At 42.8% G+C, this 20,508-nt stretch overlaps 1 protein-coding gene across 6 annotated transcripts in view; it reads left to right on the forward strand.

Moving 5' to 3' along the window:
* The window catches only part of LOC141803524 (protein FAM131B-like), a 77,123-nt gene extending 57,344 nt beyond the window's left edge, over positions 1-19,779 (forward strand). For 2 of the 6 annotated variants that reach the window (XM_074687623.1, XM_074687626.1), the window contains 8 exons: positions 3,394-3,490; positions 8,340-8,558; positions 10,830-10,970; positions 14,358-14,513; positions 14,591-14,763; positions 17,228-17,362; positions 18,154-18,291; positions 18,848-19,779. In XM_074687623.1, the coding sequence (XP_074543724.1) occupies positions 3,394-3,490; positions 8,340-8,558; positions 10,830-10,970; positions 14,358-14,513; positions 14,591-14,763; positions 17,228-17,362; positions 18,154-18,291; positions 18,848-19,084 (1,296 nt within the window). In that variant the 3' untranslated portion in view covers positions 19,085-19,779. Of the gene's footprint in view, positions 1-3,393; positions 3,500-8,339; positions 8,559-10,829; positions 10,971-14,357; positions 14,514-14,590; positions 14,764-17,227; positions 17,363-18,153; positions 18,292-18,847 lie in introns of all 6 variants that reach the window. The other 4 variants (XM_074687622.1, XM_074687625.1, XM_074687624.1 and 1 more) reach the window with 3 other exon arrangements.
* Positions 19,780-20,508: the final 729 nt, after the last annotated feature.

Genomic DNA, 20,508 nt, shown 5'->3' on the forward strand with positions numbered 1-20,508 from the left:
TGTATTTACGCCCAGAAATATCCAGATCCAGTGACTAATTTCATATGTATTTACCTATAAACTCAATTAAATGGTGTTGGCACAGAAAACCTGTAAAGCTACTCTTTCTACAGAGAAAATTCACAGGAGGAATGATAAGAGAATCGATAAGGGAATTGGTATCAATAGAATCTTTTCAATACCCATTCCTAGTTTCCACAGACTCTGGGATCATAGCTGTTTAGTCTCCTGTTATGGCGGGGACACTACTGTGTTTACCCCTTTTTCCCAACGTATTAATATTCTCCCATGAATCTTCTTTATATCTTTTGTAAATAGACAAAACACATTCCTTTTCCTCTCCAAACTAAACTTTATTCTCCCGTTTTGGCCCGTAAACTACCGTAATTTATGACCAGGTGGCTGGAAAATTTCCTTATTTTCAATTCTAAAACTTGACAAGTATTAGACATCCTGATTTTCCACCAGGTTGTGACTGATCTTGATTAGCACTGGAAACTTTTTCTGGTTCAGCAAACTTGTGGAAAGCTTTGTGAAATTGTAGGTGACTAATTTGTCTTCACATGTTGTTGATTGATTTAATGCAAAACCTTGGATCAATTATGCTGTTAACATTTACGTAAAGCTGTCCTGCCAACAGTAAGAAAAAGAGAAACAATCGTCTTCTTAAGATTAAGTAGCAAATATCTAAATGTGCTTTCTTTAAGCAGACTCTCCCAGGAACTACACCCAATAGTTCCTGTGGTCCTGAGTTCCAGCTGAGGCCTGAAGTACCACGCTGGTATCATGTTTAAAATGAGTTTGTATAGCTCGATATGAAAGCCTTTCAGTTTCAATTTTCCATAAAATGAGCCTCTTTCCACGTCCCTATGGAAACCGTATCCTCTAGTAGCTCTGCTGTATCACGACATGGTTTAATGTTTCTGTTCGGAGGTCTAACTCCTCGTGAACGCCACACAGACACTGAATCTCTTCTGTTTTCCCTGCGCGGTAATTAAAGCACTTTAACTCACAATGCTGCATCAAATCTATCACGATTCCCCCGGTGGAACACAGTCCACATGTTTTCCTGCCGTTAGCTTTTGTAATTAGCTGCTGGTAGGACCTCATTAGAAGCAGGGCTCTGTTTCTGTGCTCGTTCGTGGCGCCAGGAAGCAGAGGAAAAATCAAACAAGCCTGGGATGTTTGTTTCTCTGAGCTGTAAAGCAGAGTGTGCTGGGTCTTAATGACTCGTTTTATTTAGGAGATAAAACAAATCAACAAATAGTGATTCAGTTCTGTAAACAAAGACATCTGAGTCGAAGTGTTCCTGGTCAGAGAATGACTAAACTCACTATCCTTTAAGGGGGAGGAGGGTGTGGTTGAGTTGTGGCACATGAAGAAGTGAGTGTGAGACTGTAAACAAAGACAAATGGTGAAGAGATCAGAGTGGATTCAGATAAAGTGGCAGTTTTCCTCAGAGCTGGACGACATTTCTTTATTGAAAGATGAACCTTGCACTTTAATGTGTGTAAGGTTTACGTTTCTTAAGTGTAAAGATTAATGTACTAAGGCCATAAGTTTGGTTTCTCTGATTGGCTCGGACTGAATGTGACAAACAGAAAGTCATTTATTTTAAGTTAACATTCATTTTTCAAATTTTTTTTCAGACTTTGTATAATTTTATTCAGAAAGGACAGGACAGAGGATATAGATTGGATATGCTAACCTCTGCTTAAGCTAACCTCATGGGGTGTGTAACCAAAACCCCTGGGCTTATATCAACATGCTGATTTACTTTTTTTTTTTTTTGATAGGGACGAATGCTTTACACTAAAAGTGACATAAGCCCCATTTCCACCAAGCAGTCCATTTTTAGAGGTTTTGGTATGGGTTGGACCATCCTGGTCCTGTTTGCTGTTTTCATCCAATCCAATCCACTTTATTTATATAGCACATTTTAAAAAACATTTAAGTTCACCAAAGTGCTGCACAGTTAAAATAGCATATGAGAATATCAATAACAGAAATAAAATAAATTTAAATAACACATAGAAACAAATAAGAGTCATAAAAAAGGGGTTAAAACCATAGAAGACATAAAAGGACACGGATTACACAACTCTCATGCTGAGTTAAAAGCCAAAGACTCTGTTTCAGAGAAGTCTGTGTGCCGCCATGAGAAATACAGCTGCCACTGTCGCACAGGAAGGGACGATTCTTTCCACCAATTGACGGACTGCAGTGTTGTAGCTCCACCGACCGGGATCGGATCAGTTTAGTCTGTCACCCCTGGGGTCCCAAAAAGTGGAATGGCTTGTCTCAGTTATCTGAGGATCTGCCCTGGGATTATTCAGTGGAAACGGCGTAAAATGCGTGCCATGCCAAGACAAACCGAACTGAACCGCTTGGTGGAAACGGGGCTAAAGACAAAGTAGATGGCACAGATGTTGGGTGTTTATCAATGGATAATTTCCAACCGCTGTTCTACAATGTTGGGTTTTAAGATACTACAAACAGTAAAAAAAAAGGATCAACATATGCTTTGAAATCTAGCACTTTACCAAACATGACGGCCAGCAGAAGTAACAATCAAAAACCAGTCGAACAGTAACATCATTTTTAAGACTCACCACTTTTAATCTGTACAGTTTGTGTTTGCAGTCCTGCTTCAGTTTCATTTTTGTTTTTACATGTGACCTGTTTGAGCTGATGGCGACCGTATTTGGTTAAAATGGTGGGTAGGGAAGATTGGAAACTTAATCTAGACGTACAAAACCCGCGTCCTCTTCTCACACCCAGATCATGGTTCAGTTTTTCTTTTAGAGTGACGAGAAACAACCAATAATGTTGGATAATCACTGCATCAGACTCCAAAGTGAGTCACTTCTGGGTCTGAATGTTTTCAAACCATCAGCGAGGATGAATGAGATGAACGCCTGAATATTAAAAACAGTGATTTGAAAGAAATGAGTCTCTCCTTTGGGGGGATAATAAAATAACCTTGTGGCTGTTTTAACGATTCACCCATCTGTATTTTCACAGTTATTTAAAACTTCCTCTTTAATCAGACAAATCATTTCATGGTGAGATGTTGGTGACTGTGTGCTGTTCCTCTAAACTGCTTTCATTTCCTCCTCCACAGCCTGTTTCTTCTTCTGGATCTGAAGTGTTTGGATGATTAACCCTCCTTTCTTCTTCCCTCTGACACCGAACTTCTGTTCTTCTGTCTCGCTCATTTTCTGAATGATCTGCTCCTTTCACCTCCATTTCTTTTACGCCCTCTTTATCTCCCCGGCCTTCTGTCCTCATCATCTTTTTTATTTCCGTCATTTTTTCCCATCATGCTGCATATTGTCTCTCTTTACCCTCCCCTCGTCCTCGCCTCACCTCCCTCCCTCCTTCTCTCCTCAGTTGTCCATGGAGGACACGACTTCCATTCTGCCTCGTCTCAAGAGGAAGCCCGCCAACACCTACGGAATCGGTGCCCTGGCTAAGTCCTCTCTGTCAGGTGTGTCAGGTGTGTGTCTGTGCTGCTAGGTGGTAAAACAGCCCCCATGTTGCCTCCACATGCTCCACAGAGGGTCCAGGGTGGAGTCGTTGTTGAGATCTGGAGGGGTTCGACTCTTTTCCCTTCTTTTGTTGTAAAGATCACTCCTGGTTTCTGTCTCAGTGTGGCAGTCAGACAGTCAAAACTCAAATAAATGTTCAGTTTAACAACAACCATCCATCCTTTCCTTACAGCACTTTGATATTTCTAAGAAATAAATTATTATTTTGAAAAGTAGAACCAGAGACACTTTGTAAATATGGATCAAATTTAGCACAGTGTTATCAAATATCTGCAGAAAAAAAGGGTTCACCCCCAAGGACATTCACGGCCGTCCTGCCACAGCAACAACGCAAGAAAACATCAACCGTGATGAAAAATAAACCACACTGTTAGTGTCAGAAAATGTTGAATTTAATTCATGCCAAGTTTCATTGCTATGGCATAACTCCTTCCTGGTCAGGCTACAAACTTTTCAGCCCTCCCTCAAATGCTCTAAAGCAGAGGTCACCAACCGGTCAATCGCGATCGACTGGTCGATCTTTGAAACTTCCCTGGTAGATCTTGAAAATGATAAAAAAACGAATCATACCGCATCACGCATGATGGAGTCCCACCCCGAAGTCTGTGGATACTGTAATGATGAGTGCTGCGCTCCGACACTGGCGTGTATTTCTCATCAGCTGGTCATTAATCCTCTTCCCCCTCATACAGGAGTCATCTTTCTGCTCCCTTTGGATCAGAAGTTTTAGTTTGTCTATCTTTTCTTTCATTGTTTAAAATCAACAGATGAGTTTTCCTCCAGCTTTAGGTGATCAAACCTGAAAATCTGTCAGCTTTCATATCACACCGTTACTGTGTGTCTCTGTGCAGGGGCGTGTCCAGACTTTCAGACTGGGGTGGCTCAATGAGGGCAGGATGTGCACACTTACAAATCATCCCCATTTATCTAATTTAACTTCACTCTCTACTTTACGAACTAGGAATTACTATGATTGTATAGATATTAAATCCCAGTTTTTGGCTTTAGTTTTGGCTGTTGTAGCTATGAGTCAGACAACAACACATGCTAAAGTTCCATTTTCTCGCTCAAACAGAAACTGAACAAGAATGATCTTTACAACTTTTCCACCAACTCCAGACTTTTCTAAAAAACCAAACCGAGCCTCAACAGTCGACTTCACTCTGGAGCAGGAGACGAAAGAGGAGCTTGGAACCAACATGGCCGCCCCTGTGGGTGCCCCTTCTTTTATCACTCCCTACTTTCCCTTCTTCCTCCATTGATACCAACAGCAGACGTCAATGACGGCCAGAGTCATTGACGGAAAGCCAATCAGACCGATGATTTCAAAGAATCTAAAGTAAGTGGGATGACTTACTTTACAGCCCGACTGAGGCGTCTCCACAGGCGTGCTGGGAAACGTAGAGTGCCTGTACTGTGGCAGTGACGGCGGCGGTGTGGCCTGGTATTTGTGAACTGGTGCCTCTTCTGTGGCGTGTTGTGGCTGGTGGTGCCTCTTCTGTGCTATCTCTGTGCTTCTGTGCTTTGTTTGAGTGTAGCAGCTCAGTGTTTGTGTCCAAAGTGTTTCTTTTTCTTTCCTCTTTCGTCGTCGTCGTTGTTGTTGTTGTTGAAATCAGTCTGTTGGTTTAATTTCTACACTTTCCGAGCCTTCGACTCGCCAAGACCCCAACGCCCTCCCTCATCTCTCATCCCCATTCTTTCCGTTCCTATTTCCATCCCAATTAGACTCTGCAGGGAGTGTTTGATTTTCAGATGAGATTGGCTCTCTTTGTCTGAGGGGAAAAACTGTTTCTATTTATACCTCAGCCTGCAACTTGCCCTCTGGACGGGGGGAGCGCGTTCCTCAGCTCTGTCTGTGTTTATTCACGCCTGTTTGATTTTAATTTCACTTTTTATCGATCAGCCTCTCTGTGAGCGTTTGACTCGGTGTATTTGTCCCCACTTTGGGTCCTGTATTTGCATCTTAATTGGGCAGAGGATTGCCGGTGGACCCTCCGTAGCTCTCTGTTTACACCTAAGGATTACTTTTCCCTAGCTCTCTCCGTCTGTGTAACACGTTTTTAATTACGCAAAGTCTAATGAACCTCATTTATTCTGTTTACCAGGAGATGAGTAACGGCTTTTAGCATTAATGATGTGGTTTGTCAGCTTTCAGCCGGCGTCTTCGTGCCTCTCTGCTCAACAACCCGACATCTGCCCTCTTAACCTGTGGAGATTTAAACTTAAGACTTAAAGGCCCCGTGAAGACTTTCTAAGGATCTTGGAGTGATATATATATTTGCCTGTTCACAATCCACGATTTAAATGAGATTATGAGCCCCAAAATCTGTTATTTCTCACAGCACGTAGACTGAAAATCCCCAGGATGATACTTTCCCAGCTGTTAGGAGCAAGATTTGATAAAAAGAAGAGCGAGCTTACGTCCTAGAAGTCACTAAATGAAGCCACCATCTAATTTGCATAATTGTCCATTTGCATGTAATTGTCATGGATTCTAACAGAGAGAGGAATAACGTTGTAGGAGCAACAAAAAGTGAGAAATAAAAAATGTTAAAGGTTGGTATGGAGTGAGGATTTGGGAATGGAAATTTCCTCAGATGACTGGAAATCAATTTGTACTAAAGCACACACTCAAACAACCCAGGGCTGCAACTAACAATTATTTGAATAATCGAATACTCTGATGATTATATTTACGATTAATCGATTAATCGATTAATCGATTAATCGATTAATCGGTGAATCGCGGGGAAAAAAGGATGAGAATGTATGACAGATAAATTTGCAAAACTAAAAGTGTTGTGTTTTTAGTTGATGATTTGAACATAATTAAACTGACCAGATGCTAATTTTATAAATTTTATAAACATGTATATGACAAGAATGTATTGTCACTTAAAGAATCAACAATTTGACCTGCAGGTCAAACAGTTCACCCCCTCTGCCCTACCACTATCTGTAGCAGCTAACGCTAATGCTAACGTTAGTTTAAAGACATACCATGTATTTCACAACATATAAAGGAGTGTATGTAAGATTTTGTAGCTCTTCACCTTGCCGTGAGCTCCCGGCTCGTCATCAATGAGCTCAACATGTTTGTGTTTTGAGGTCATTTTTGCAAATGTTGCAATCAACACGCCATGTGCTTTTACTCAGCGTGAAATTTTCCCAAACTCTGTATTTTTGGACGAATAGCTGCTCGTGTTTCCTTGTTTCCCTCATTTGCCAGCTCAGCTCCGCTCCTCCGCTGATCTTATTACATGTGACGCAAACAGCCTAGCAGCCCTGGTCATCTACACTCCAGTCCAGTAGGTGGCAGTAATGCACCTTCAGCTAGTTACCAACTGCTCAATAACCTGACAGAAAGAAAGAAGACAAATAGACTGAAGAGAAACTAATACAGTCATAACGCAGCACAGTGCATCGATTATGGAAAAACGTCGACGGAAAAACAATCAACTCAGGATTAAGACCCGTTCAATATAAATAGACAATGCGAACACACATTACACCAGTTAAACTAAATAAAAATGAAGGTAAAATCGCAGATTGGTGCACAAATGTATGAAAGAAAGGGGGACATTACTTCATTGCATGTGGCGATGTGATAAAGTTAGAGCGTTTTGGAGGAAGTTAGAAAACCAATTGAAAAAATGATCTCAAAAGATCTTTAAGTGAACTGTTTTTTTTTTTACTTTTAGGATCTTATTCCTTTATTTTTTCAGACTTCTCAGAACAGTGACGTAAAATTGAAGTTTAGGGTTAGACGACAGGATGACCGACATGACATGGCCTCAGATTGATTCGTGTTTGTACCTCCAAGTCTCCAAACTCCAGGAAAAGTCTGATTGATTTGTTGAAAAAGAGTCGCCAAATATGGCAACAAAGCGGCTAAGCTAGCAACGATTCTGCTACATGCTACTCGATACCGACACGTCTTAGAGCGCTCTGTGAGGAATACTGAACTCTCTCTTCTTATTCTGGACTCTAAACTACAAACTGAGTTAACAACATTTGAGTAATGACATGTTTCAAACAAAAAAACATACCTTGCTGCTTTTCATCCTGGGAAAACATTTCCGGTTCTTGCCACAGGTGTCACTGTGAGCAATGCCGAATGGAAAGTCCTCAGGCGCTGTAATCATGTCAAAAAGACAATTATGACATAACTGGAGGAATGACAGTAAGTGCTGACTCGTTTTAATCATCAGCAGGCTACGAGTGGTCAAAAAGGTCGAATTTCAAAGGTTTCGCTCGTGGTGCTGTTGATCTATCCATTGGATAATCAGGGGAAGAAAGCTGCTGAGGGTTAAAGGTCAGATGAAGGTGTCCCAAGCCCCTGATCTGATTGGTGGTTGTGAGGATGCCCAGACAAGATGTGAAAGTGTGGTTACTGTTCCTTTAAGAGAAGCCGACTTAGACAAAGAGGAATAATTACTTTAGCATGAAATCCTAAATTTGGAGAGGCATATTCACGTTCCAGGCTCCTAATGGAGTCTGATTGAATATGTCTTAAAGCAAATGATCTGCCATGTCCTCTTCCTCGTTCACAGAACTCCCTGTAACCCTTTAACCTCATGGCAATCACGCCTCATGATATCATGTCTTACACTTCCTCTACATCGGCTCATCTCATTATCATTTACCCCCTCCTCCCCCCCCGAGCCTCAGCGAGAGGAGTCCTCCACTTATAAGGTCACAAGTTTGACAATGTGTGTGTGTGTGTGTGTGTGTGTGTGTGTGTGTGTGTGTGTGTGTGTGTGTTGGCTCGCCGCGTACCTGCTGTAGGTGTGAGCCGCTCCATGAAGGACAAAGTCACCAAGCCCACTGCCATGGCCCAGGGTCGGGTCGCCCACATGATCGAGTGGCAGAGCTGGGGCAAACCATCAGCGGGGCCGATGGGGGGCGCGGGGCATACCAACCTGCAGAGGGAGAAGGAGAGGAGGATGGAGAACGACGCTTACAGCGACCTGAGTGACGGGGAGAAGGAGGCTCGCTTTGCTGCAGGTGAGGACGACGTTCAGAGAAGAAACTTCACACGGCAAAAAAATCTTATCAAGAGTTTTTGTCTTATTTCAAGTAAGGTTCAAGGTTTACGTGGCCATGATTGCTTGGTCTTGTGGATCTGCCCTCTATAACATCAGGAGGATCAGACCCTACCTGACACAATAGGACACACAGCTTCTGGTACAGGCCCTTGTGATTTCACACATCGACTGCTGCAACTCCCTCCCCCTCCTGTTGTTCATCTCTCTTCACTGGCCTCCAGTAGCAGCTCCAATCAAATTCAAAGCTCTTCTTCTGGCTTACAAAACATTTACAAGAACGACTCCTGCTGACCTGGTGTCCCTCATCCAGGTCTACACTCCTTCTGACCCACTACTCTCTGCTTGTGAAAGACGCCTGGTGCTCCCAGCCCAGCGCGGCTCCAAATCTCTAGCCGGACTCTTCTCCTCTGTTGTTCCCAAATGGTGAATGAATTACCTAACTCTATACGATCCACAGAGTCCCTTTCTACTTTAAGAGATTTCTCCTCTTTGTCCTCGGGGGTAGAGCGAGTCAGAAGGTCTCAGACTCAGCTCTTAGTGAATTTTCAGCACTAAATGTTGTTGAAGGTTGAAGTATGTTGTTGCAGCAATTCATTGTGGTTTGTTGGCTAAATTATTCTACAGTTCAACTTATCACTCCAGAAAAAAAGTCTTGTTTCAAGTCATTTAAAGACAAAAATGAGATCTGAATTGCTTGTTACATGAAATTTTTCTGGACTAGTCAGGTGAATGTGGCTCATATTAAGTCTAAAAGGACATTTTTTTACTGATAATAAGACAAAAACACTTGATACGATGTCTGTTTTTTGGAGTGTACCATGCTCGGGCTGACTGTGTTCAAGACCAGTTTCTGCATCAACTCAAGCATCTCTGACAAGGTTAAAAGTTATGAAATGATGTCCATAATAATTTCTTTCTTTGATACACCACAATAAACTGAAATCTTATCAAGTGTTTTTGTCTTATTTTAAGTAAAAACTGTCTTGTTACTCTTGATGGGCATCACATTCACATGACCAGTCCAGAAAAAATGTCTTATCATAAGTTATTTAAAGAAAAAAATGAGGTCTGAATTGCTCTTACCAAGTAAAAAAACAACTGCAAATAGAACAAGAGAAATTTGCTTGAAACTAGAATAATGTCTTAGTAAAAGAAACTTCTCTCTTGTTCCATTGGCAGCATTTATTTTATTAGATATACGTTGCTAGGCGCCGCCCTGTTGGCTATGGCTGCCTTTTGCAGCAGCTTTCTCTTCTTTGTCTGTTTCTTGTAATTTTTTCGTCTCTTTTTCGTAATCTTTGTATTTGGAGTGGATCATCACTTTGTATGGCTCATTGTTGGTCATGTACACCAAACTTTTTGTGTCTTCAGTGATATTTTTACTACTTTTTGCTCCTGTGTTTGTCTGGAGATCCTACATGTAACCATGGCTGCATTGTTTACATGTGAAATCAGCTGTTAGCAGCCTGTAGCATGTCAATGCTAACTGGTGTAAGGCCGGATGTTTCCCCACAAGGTGAGGAGGAGGAGGTGAGGACGACGTGCTGGTTCTCAGGTCTGAGCTAAGTAGTGAGGACATGGACCTGTCCTTCCATCCATCGTTATTGGGAACGTAAGATCTATCTCCAATAAGATGGACGAGCTAGCTGTGCTAACCCAGCAACAGAGGGAATACTAGAAGGCAGAGTAGCATCATGCTATTCACAGACATGGCTAACAGAGCTAACACCAGACACCAACGCCACATGTGAAGAGCTTCACCTGCTGTGAGCAGACAGGATCCAGGAGACAGAGACTGAACAGACTGCTGAAGAAGCTCAGTCCTGGACCCTGTGGAGGTGGAGGCTGGCTGAACTGGACAATGATGGACAAGCTGTCAGCATCTATTTTCTTATGGAGCTTTTTACACTTTCTATACACTTTCTTACTTTTGTTTTCTTGATTGCTGCTGTGACTTCAATTTTTTTGTACTTGTTACAATGACAAAAAAGTTCTTTTCTATTCTATCCTATTTCTTACTTGTTATGATCAAATCAAACCTCATTTTTGTCTTTAAAAAACTTGAAGCAAGACATTTTTCTGGACTGGTCAGGCGAATGTGGCTCATATTGTGTCTAAAAAAACATTTTCTGCTGAAAATAAGCCAAACACACTTGATAAGATTTCAGTTTTTTTTGCATCAAAGAATGTGCTTGTGCCATTTATCGTTACCTCTTTCACTTCCTGTCAGGCATCATGCAGCAGTTTGCGATCTCCGAGGCGACCCTGTTTGGCTGGAACTCGATGGACGGGGAGAGTATGGGCGCCGGCTCCAACCAGGGCAGCGTGGCTCACCTCAGTGAGGTCAACCAGGAGAGCATCACGAGCAGAGGTACAGGAGTCAAAACCTTTACAGTGGGGAAAAAAATGATGCTAGAATCACTTCCTTTGTTCTGATTTCGAGAGCATTTTTTGCCCCATTGCCAGATTATTTTTTAACCTCTCAAGCATTATTTTTGTACGGAAGTAGAATAGAACCACAAAAAAAATCATCCAATTTTTCTCTTTTCATTACTATTTTTCTGAGAAAAAAATCAGAATTCTGAGATTAAAGTCTGCATTCTGACTTTTTTTCTCAGAAAAAAATAATTAAAAAATTGGACTTTTTTTCAGTGGCCCCAATCCTCTTATGAATTTTTGTTTTCCAACATCCCGAAATAAACCATTTTTATGGACCTGTCTGGTAAATGTGGCTCATATGACGCTTGAAAAGACAGTTTTCACTTCAAAATAAGACACAAACACTTGCGTAGACTCCAGTTTCTGCAGAGAAAAATCTGCTGCGTCAGTTATTCTGCCAACCAGCTGTAAAGGACTTTTGGAGGGCACGCTCACAGCTGCACGTCTCTGCCTTTCACTGCCACTGGCTTCTTTTCTCTAACACGATTAATTCATGAACTATCAGAAGATGCACAAACACATGGAGCATGAGTGCATGAGTAATATTCACCACAGAGTGCTAATCAAATCAAGAAATGAGATTGCATGCATTGGAAGAGAAGTTAAGAGGATTTAAATTAATATTTAGTGGCACCAAGGATGACACAACAAAGAAGGACGTCCAGATATATGATACAAACATTAATTCTCTCTGTGCATCTGATTCAGGATTCTGGATTTGATAGAGGCTTTTAATTGAACCGCAGACTTGGACTGAGAGTGGTTTCTATTCTGGTTCTTTGTGGTGTTTAGTAAAGCAGATCCCTGTCCCACCCTGAGGGAGCCTGTAGGTTAGCACAAGGACTTATCCCTGCTCTCATTAACAACTCCATATGGGCTCCGCTCAGCACTTCAGCTAGCATACAACAGTGACTGTTCACAAACACACACAGACAGGCGTGAGTCAGTCTCTTACTGTCAGGAATCAGAACTAATGAGGGAAGTTTCACCTCCAGAAACTCAGTGTCAGCTCATTTTTATTTTGGATTTTAGCGTGAAAGGAGCAGGATTGTTTGTGCATTTTTCCAGGAAGGTCTGTGGAGTGCTTTACAGAAGAGATAGCTGCAACTTGATTGCACTGATTTAAGGGTCTTTGAACGTGGCATGGTTGTTGGTCTGAGTATTTCAGAAACTGCTGATCTACTGGGATTTTAACCCACAACCATCTCTAGGGTTTACAGAGAATGGTCCCAAAAAGAGGAAATATCCAGTGAGCAGCAGTTCTGTGGGACAAAATGCCTTGTTGATGCCAGAGGTCAGAGGAGAATGGACAGACTGGTTGGAGCTGATAGAAAGGCAACAGTAACTCAAATAACCACTGGTTACAACCGAGGTCTGCAGAAGAGCATCTCTGAACACACAACACGTCCAACCTTGAGGCAGATGGGCTACAGCAGCAGAAGACCACACCAGGTGACCCTCCTGTCAGCTAAGAACAGGAAACTGAGGCTACAATTCACACAGCAACACCAAAACTGGACAATAGAAGATTGGAAAAACGTTGCCTGGTCTGATGAGTCTGGATTTCTGCTCTACATTCAGATGGTAGGGTCAGAATTTGGCCTCAACAACATGAAAGCATGGATCCATCCTGCCTTGTATCAACGGTTCAGGCTGCTGCTGCTGGTGTAATGGTGTGGGGGAGATTTTCTTGGCTCACTTTGGGCCCCTTAGTACCAACTGAGCATGGTTTAAAGTCCACAGAAAAAAAAAGAAAAAAAAGAAAAACAAAAGGGGACAAAAGAAAAAAAACAAAGAAAACAAGGAAAAGAAAGGGGGGAAAAAGAAAAAAAAAAAAGGAAGGAAAAAAAAGAGAAAAAAAAGAAGAAAAAAAAGAGAAAAAAGGAAAAAAAAGAAAAAAAGAGGAAAAAAGAAGAAAAAAAATAGAAAGAAAAAGGAAAAAAGAAAGAGGGGGAAAAAAGAAAAATAGAAAGAAAAGAAAAAAAGAAGGAAAAAAAGAGAAAAAAGAAAAAAGAGAGAAAAGAAGAAAAAAAGAAAAAAGTAGAAAAAAAAAAGTCCACAGCCTACCTGAGTATTGTTGCTGACCATGTCCATCCCTTTATGAGCACAGTGTACCCATCTTCTGATGGCTACTTCCAGCAGGATAACGCTCCATGTCATAAAGCTGGAATCATCTCAGACTGCTTTCTTCAACATGACAATGAGTTCCCTGTACTCAAATGTCCTCCACAGTCCCCAGATCTCAATCCAATAGAGCACCTTTGGGATGTGGTGGAACGGGAGATTCTCATCATGGATGTTCAGACCACAAATCTGCAGCAACTGTGTGATGCTATCATGTCAATATGGACCAAACTCTCTGAGGAATGTTTCCAGGACCTTGTTGAATCTATGACACCAAGGATTAAGGTAGTTCTGAAGGAAAAAGGGGGTCCAACCCGGTACTAGGATGCCGAGGGAAAGGACAGTATTCAACCAAAGAGATGTCAGATAAAAGATTTTTACATCACAAATACCAAGGAAATACTAAATGGAATTACAACTTCATAAATATATGGTGAAATAAATGTCAAACAATATTGTAGAAAGACATTTGATGCCCTGCACAGCTCTACTTTCACTTGGGAAATCAGGAGAAGTGAAATAAAGCATGTAGATATCACAGATCAGGAAAAAAAGTTAAAGGTTTTGGCCTTCCTGCAAATATCCTGAAATATGAATTCATAATAAGGAAAAAAAAAAGTTTTGCAGTTACTTATTTCTACCACAGGGGGAGCCCTCAAACCATTGTAAAGACAAAGATTAAAGTGTCAAAGTTCAAGCTCCAAATTCAGCCACTCGTTGGTGGACTGACCAAAACAAAGATGGCAGCCTCCTTGTGGCACTCCCTGTTAGAAGGAATAATTGTGTTCTACTCAAATGTATTTATAACTGATCACAGATTGCCTCTGTTTTTGGAGACAGGGTCTGGGGAAAAGACGCTGATCTTCTCTGAGGCGTAGAAAATCCTCTGAGTGTCTTTGGAATAAATGGATCGATGATGCACCGCTCTATTTTAAGAGATAATTATGTAAACAAAAATGTTTATGTTGAATTCGAACGCCCCAACACTCAGAGTCATGGTTATGAGTGTGGAACAAAATGAAGTTAAGTCATTAAAACTCTGATGAAGATGTGTATTTTATTCTCACTGCATGAGCTTCTCCACAGTTGCTTCCCCCGTGATTCTTCCAACTGCTCCAGGAGAGCCCCGCTGTCTTCCAATCATTGGAAAAATTATATTTTGACCCACCAAACTTCTTCTGTGTCATTTCAACAGACCAGGTGCTCCACCACTCCTCTGCAGACGTCTGGCCTCACACCTACGTCTCCCAGGGCCTGTACTGCCTGTCCTCCTCAGACGCCTGGGACCCAATCACCAGCCAGCCCTCAGGCGTGGCCTCACCTGGCGGGGGCTCCTACATCATGGCTGCTGGTAAGTGTTGAGGATTTTCTTCGTTATGCTGCCCTAACGCCTGAATTTATCTCATGAGCACTCCACGGTTGTTCCAGGAGGCAGCAGTGGAGCCGGAGGGACACCCGGGGAGGGGTACGAGGGGACGGTAGGCAGTTACCTCCAACAGCAGCAGACTCATCTGGTCCTGCAGCAGCACAGCCAACTCCAGCAGCTCCAACAGCTCCATCACTACCAGCAGCAACAGTTCCTGCAGTACCAACAGCAGCAGGTCGGTGCACGGAGGCAGTTTGGGGCCATTAGTGCAACTTTCGCATCTTTTTCAAACTTTCAGTGGGTCAAAAAAGTATTTAGTCAGCCACTGATTTTGCAAGTTCTCCAACTAAGAAAGATGGGAGAGGTCTGAAAAGCCCTGTTTCCAGGGCTCCAAGTGGTTCAGTTCGGTTCGTCTCGGCACGACATGCATTTTACAGCATTTCCACTGAGTAATCCCAGGATAGACCTCCAAATAACCGAGACGAACCGTCCCACTTTTTGGGACCCTTCTGTTGGGGTGCTTCTTTGTTGGATTTATTTGTGGGGTACACTGTGTCGTGCTGCTATGACGTCACACTTTAATGTTACTGATGCGGTTGTCAGCATCCAGCTTACACGCCACCTACCACGAGGGGGCACGGTCGGCTGTGGAAACACAAAGAGGACCAGGCCTAACCGTGCCAACCCGTACCGAACTGTACAGATCCTAACCAAACTGCTCGGTGGAAACGAGGCTTAATTTTCATCAGAGGTACACTTCAATGATGAAAAAACTTTGTTAGTAAATTATGCTGGAAACTAAGTCTTCGGCCAATAACAAAAGTTCAACTCAATACTTTGTATCATAACCTTTGTAGGCAATGACAGAGGTCAGTCTTCACCAGGTTTCCACACTGTAGCTGATATTTTGTCCCATCCTCTGTGCAGATCTCCTTTAGAGCAACTTTCAACTCCCTCCACAAGTTTTCTGTTGGGCTCCATGGAGACTGGTAAGGCCACTCCAGGACCTTGAAATGTTTTTTTTTACGGAGCCACTTCTTCATTGCCTGAGCAGTTTGTTTGGGATCATTGTCCTGCTGGAAGATCCAGCCACGTTCCATCTTTAATACTCTTGCTGATGGGAGGAGGTTTGGGTTTAAAATATCACCGTACATGGCTCCTTTCATTCTTCTTTCAACACGGGTTAGTCATCCTGTCGCCTTTGCAGAAAAACAGTCAAAAAGCATGAGGTTCCTACCTCCACGCTTCACAGTCGGTCTGGTGTTCTTGGGGATGAACTCAGCATTCTTCTTCCTCCAAACACGAAGAGTTGAGTCTTTACCAAAAAGTTATGTTTTGGTTTCATCTGACCACATGATAGTCTCCCAATCCTCTTCTGGATCATCCAAGCTCTCTGGCAAACTTCAGACAGGCCTGGGCCCCACAGGATGAGATCTTGAAATGGGCCCCAGATAGAGGGAGATGATCAATGGTCTTCCCTTTTCTTCCAGTTGTTCCCACAGTTGATTTATTGACACTTGCCTTGCACTTGCTTGCCTATTGTAGATTCAGTCTTCCCAGCCTGGTGCAGGTCTACAGTTCTCTTCCTGGTGTCCTTGGACAGCTCTTTGGTCTTGGCCATGGTTGAGTTAGGAGTCTGACTGTCTAAAGCTGAGGACAGGTGTCTTTTATCCAGCTCAAACATGTGATATTGATACAGGTAACAGGTAGAGGACTCGTTACCTGTCATTAATGTTGTCTAAACTTTCTAAAAATGTGATTTCCTGGATTTTTCTTTCTCATTTCTGTTTCATTTTTGTCTCTCATAGTTGAAGTGTAGCTCTCATGACTATTTCAGATCCCTCTTATCTTTCTAAGTAGGAGAACTTGCAAAATCAGTGGGTGACTGTTACGGGTTAGATAACGTTTTAGGAAGATTCATAAACCCGGGAAGCTAACCCTAACACATGAAGTGTGGAACGAAAGACAGACCACTGTTAAGGACTGGTTTCATGAACAAGAAATACACAGTGAGGATAAGCTCACCTGGCCTCCGGAGTCCAATTGCAGACCGGGTGGCGGTGTTGAGAGGACCGGCCAGCCCCAGCGTTTTTGTCACAGTTCAGAGTTTATTAAAAGAGTTGACTTAACGGAAAGGCAAAAGGAGTTTCACGCCAGTAATCCAAACAAAATAGGAGGTCCTCCGAGTCTGCTGTCTTGGCCATCATCAATTCCGGCCTCTTTTCACAGCTGGAGCCACGTCTCTAGATTACCTTGACGTCTTAAAGGGAACTGAGCCCTCGCACCAGGAATGATGCATTCAAAGACTCAGAGCAACACAGTAACTCTTCATTACTTATCCAAAACCTTATTTCTGTTATGAAACCAGTCTGAAAAATATTACATAGAAAAGAAATAGAAAATATGAAAAAGGAGAGACAATAGCATAACTATTGTCTTCTATCATCCCTAACACTGATTAAATACTTTTTGCCCAACTCTACCTGTGGAAAACGTTTGGTTAATGTATGAAACCTTCAGTCGTCTGGTTTCCGTTGGGAAACAGTGTTTTTATCCCGTAAAAAACACTACCGATTGTGGCCACAGGGGTCACTGTAATCAACGTCAAACAGATTGTCCTCACAGAGCCTTGGAGTTCTTGGCTAAGCCGGCTCGGTGAGTCTTCATTAACTGTCCTCTCCTTGTGTCTCTGCTTTCAGTCCATGGAGCACAGGCCCCACAGTGCCTCTCATTCCCTCCAAGCCACTCCCAACAGCACCATCCACAGTCTGGGTCCCCCCACCCACCCTCGATTAGCCGACCTGTGGGGAGCCGCGCAGGTTGAGGCTCATCATGTAGGCACTCACCGGCTGAATCCAAATGGTCAGATTACAGACTTTGCGGACTAGATTTAACGACAGACGAGGGAAGAGGAAGAGTGCATGAGTGTCTCATAGAAACAGTGAATTTTAAAGAATAATGCTCTATACTCTCTTGTTCTTGTAGGAAGCTAAAGTTCATCTTCTTTGATTTAATTTCTCAGGCTCGTGTCTTCACAGGTGAAAAAGCGAATCAATCAAAGTCGATGTTTTGCACAGGAAAGCCTTTTGGTCATTGTCCATGCTTGGCGTTCATCCTGCCTAATCTGTTTCTGTTTCTGGATCTGGCTTTGTCTATATCAGCAGGCACACTTAGCACACATCTGTAGCGCAGTGAATGATGGGAGAAACTGCCAGGGGAGTCTGCAAGGTAGGAGACAGGCTGGAAATCTGCATGGAGCACTGCCAAAAGTCTGCATGAGAGCCAGGAATGGACCTGATGAGTTTTGACAAGTCTTCAGGGTAGCATGCTGTAAAGTCCGCAAGTTTGCAACTCTGGCATTTGGATTCAGCATCTGTCTGTTGTGCTCGTCTAAGTATCTGTTCTTTCTCTCTGATGTCCTGCACAGGCAAACCCAGCTGTGAAAGGGACGCTCATACTCTGCTTGTCCATCTTTCTACCTCTGTTCCTTTCTTTCTTTTCTATGAATGAAACCAGCCACTGAAATGAAACAGTCACTGTCAGTCTGTGGTTTTAGACCCCCTGGATTCAGATCCAGGGCACAGGGATGAGCAGAAATTAAATCAGCATACTTAACCGGTTGCAGGTGGACATCATCGGGCAGCTGAGCGGACAGATGGCTGAAATGGTCGGAGGAGTGGTGGAGACGGTTGGAGAGGAGCCAGAGCCAGAGTCTGAAGGGACAGCAGAGCAGCATGAAGAGGAGGAGGAGGAGCTGACAAAGGTGAGGTACCACCTTCTGGAGTCTGTGCTGTGCTGTGAGTGGTGAAAGTTTCCCCTGTTATCTGAAACCCACGTCCTCTCCAGCTCCTCCTTTTATGCTGTGCCTGATTGAACCAGGGTCATACATATCATCACTAATGCTCACTTAGTCCCGTACCCCTGGAGGTCTTTGCTGATGCTCTCCCTGTCTTTGGCTAGCACATGAAAAGAGGGGCGGTGTGATCTCCCCACTCGAAGGTTTGGTATTCCACATCGGCACGTGGAAAGACAGGGAGCTCCCATAAAACTCATTACAAACAAAAAAGTTCTTCTTTTTTGTCACTGAGTCATTATTCAGGGCGTTTGAGTCTGGTTCTGTCTGAGGTTTCTGCCTGGTAAAGGTAAGTTTTTCCTTGCCATTGTAACTTGCTAAATGCTGCAAAGTGCTGTACTCATGGTGGATTAAGAGGATAGAGTTGTCAAATCAAGAAAATAGGGTGGACAAGTCAAATTTTTGATTGCCAATAGCCATCAATTAGCCGATGGTGCTACAGACTGACCACTTCCTGTCTCCACAGGTAGAAGAGGTTACATTAACCATGGAGCCAGAGCCATCCTCCTTGACCCCGTCTCCTTTGAGAGAGGACGCCACCTCGACAAAAGGCTCAAGAGGCTCCAGTCCTGGACTTCCAGCACAGACCAGCGAAACTGTCGCGGAGAGGACGCCGTTTGAGGTCACGCCCTGCGTCGTCCAGCTGCTGGAGAAAGACGAAGACGCGGAGGAGGGATCTATTGTTGTGGTTGCGACTAACTAAAGCTGAAGAGACAGCAAATAAATACTTCAGTAATCAATCAAGCTATTCTATCCCAACCCCGACACCCTCCCGACTATTTACACACCAGGAAATATGGGAAGACTTTTTCGGATGATGGATGTAATGTAACGCCAAGAAACGAGGCCAAGACTCAAACTGAAACAGTCTGGACCACTAGGAACAAAGAACCAGGACTAAAGTCTGACCTTCAGTAAAAGGATTTGTGAGATAGGGCCTATTTAAATATTCAGCGCAATACAACACACCTGGAATTAATGAGACTGAGGAAACTGTTGCAAATCATGTCAGTGGTTGGTTCAGGGCACAACAAGTTTATTTCTCATGGTATCAACCCTGCAGGACCTGCTCAGAGGGATGTTTGGTTTGCTGATCGGTGCGTCTGAGTCTGAGGTTGTTTTTGAGGTGAAATCAGTCCAATCAGAGCGACGGTGCCAAACATACTCATAGTCATTCTCAAACTCACGATTCGGACACAACCAAAAGAAAGTGCATGCTTTTTAACAGTGACCTAGCCCTTACAGTATAACACCGTATACAAAGTAATAATCTATCGAATTGCTTTTTATAAAAACAAGAAAATCCAATAAACTGATGTGTATTAGTATGAATGTAAGACTGTATGTATGTATGTATGAATGTAGCTTTGTTTGTGTGTTAAATATATATATATTCTGGGGAAATTATCTTTATAGTTTCTTCTGTTTCACTGAACTACACCCTCTCACAGATGTTTTACATATTCATATGTTTTAGAAATCCCTTAGACTATCTGTGAAATGATTGAAACACTCCCTTATTTAAAAAAAAAAGCATGAAATCTTCACCTGACTTGCTGAAATACAGAGGTAACCTTAAAAGGATCTCCAAACAAGTTAATGACAAGTTGGAGGTCAGAAGTACTAAGGTCTGACCATGGCTCCGCCCCCCAGACAGGTCTCTGGAGGGCTGGCCAATCTCTTACTGGCAGCTTGGAAAAAATTTCACAGTACTTTCTAAAAACTTTAAACCAGATTTTGTTTTGTTTTAACATTTTTCAAAGCTACTTAACAGTGTTTCGGTAATAATTCAAATATACCTTCACCGGCCACTTTGATAGGTAGACCTTCATAGTACTGGGTTGGACCCCCTTAATCCTTGGTGGCATAGATTCAACAAGGTCCTGGAAACATTCCTCAGAGAGTTTGCTCCATATTGACATGATAGCATCACACAGTTGCTGCAGATTTGTGGCTGAACATCCATGATGAGAATCTCCCGTTCCACCACATCCCAAAGGTGCTCTATTGGATTGAGATCTGGGGACTGTGGAGGACATTTGAGTACAGGGAACTCATTGTCATGTTGAAGAAAGCAGTCTGAGATGATTCCAGCTTTATGACATGGAGCGTTATCCTGCTGGAAGT

Source organism: Halichoeres trimaculatus, unplaced genomic scaffold (genome assembly GCF_033239565.1).
Source record: "Halichoeres trimaculatus isolate MK-OKI-2021-1 unplaced genomic scaffold, fHalTri1.1 fHalTri1_scaffold_14, whole genome shotgun sequence".
NCBI lineage: Eukaryota > Metazoa > Chordata > Actinopteri > Labriformes > Labridae > Halichoeres > Halichoeres trimaculatus.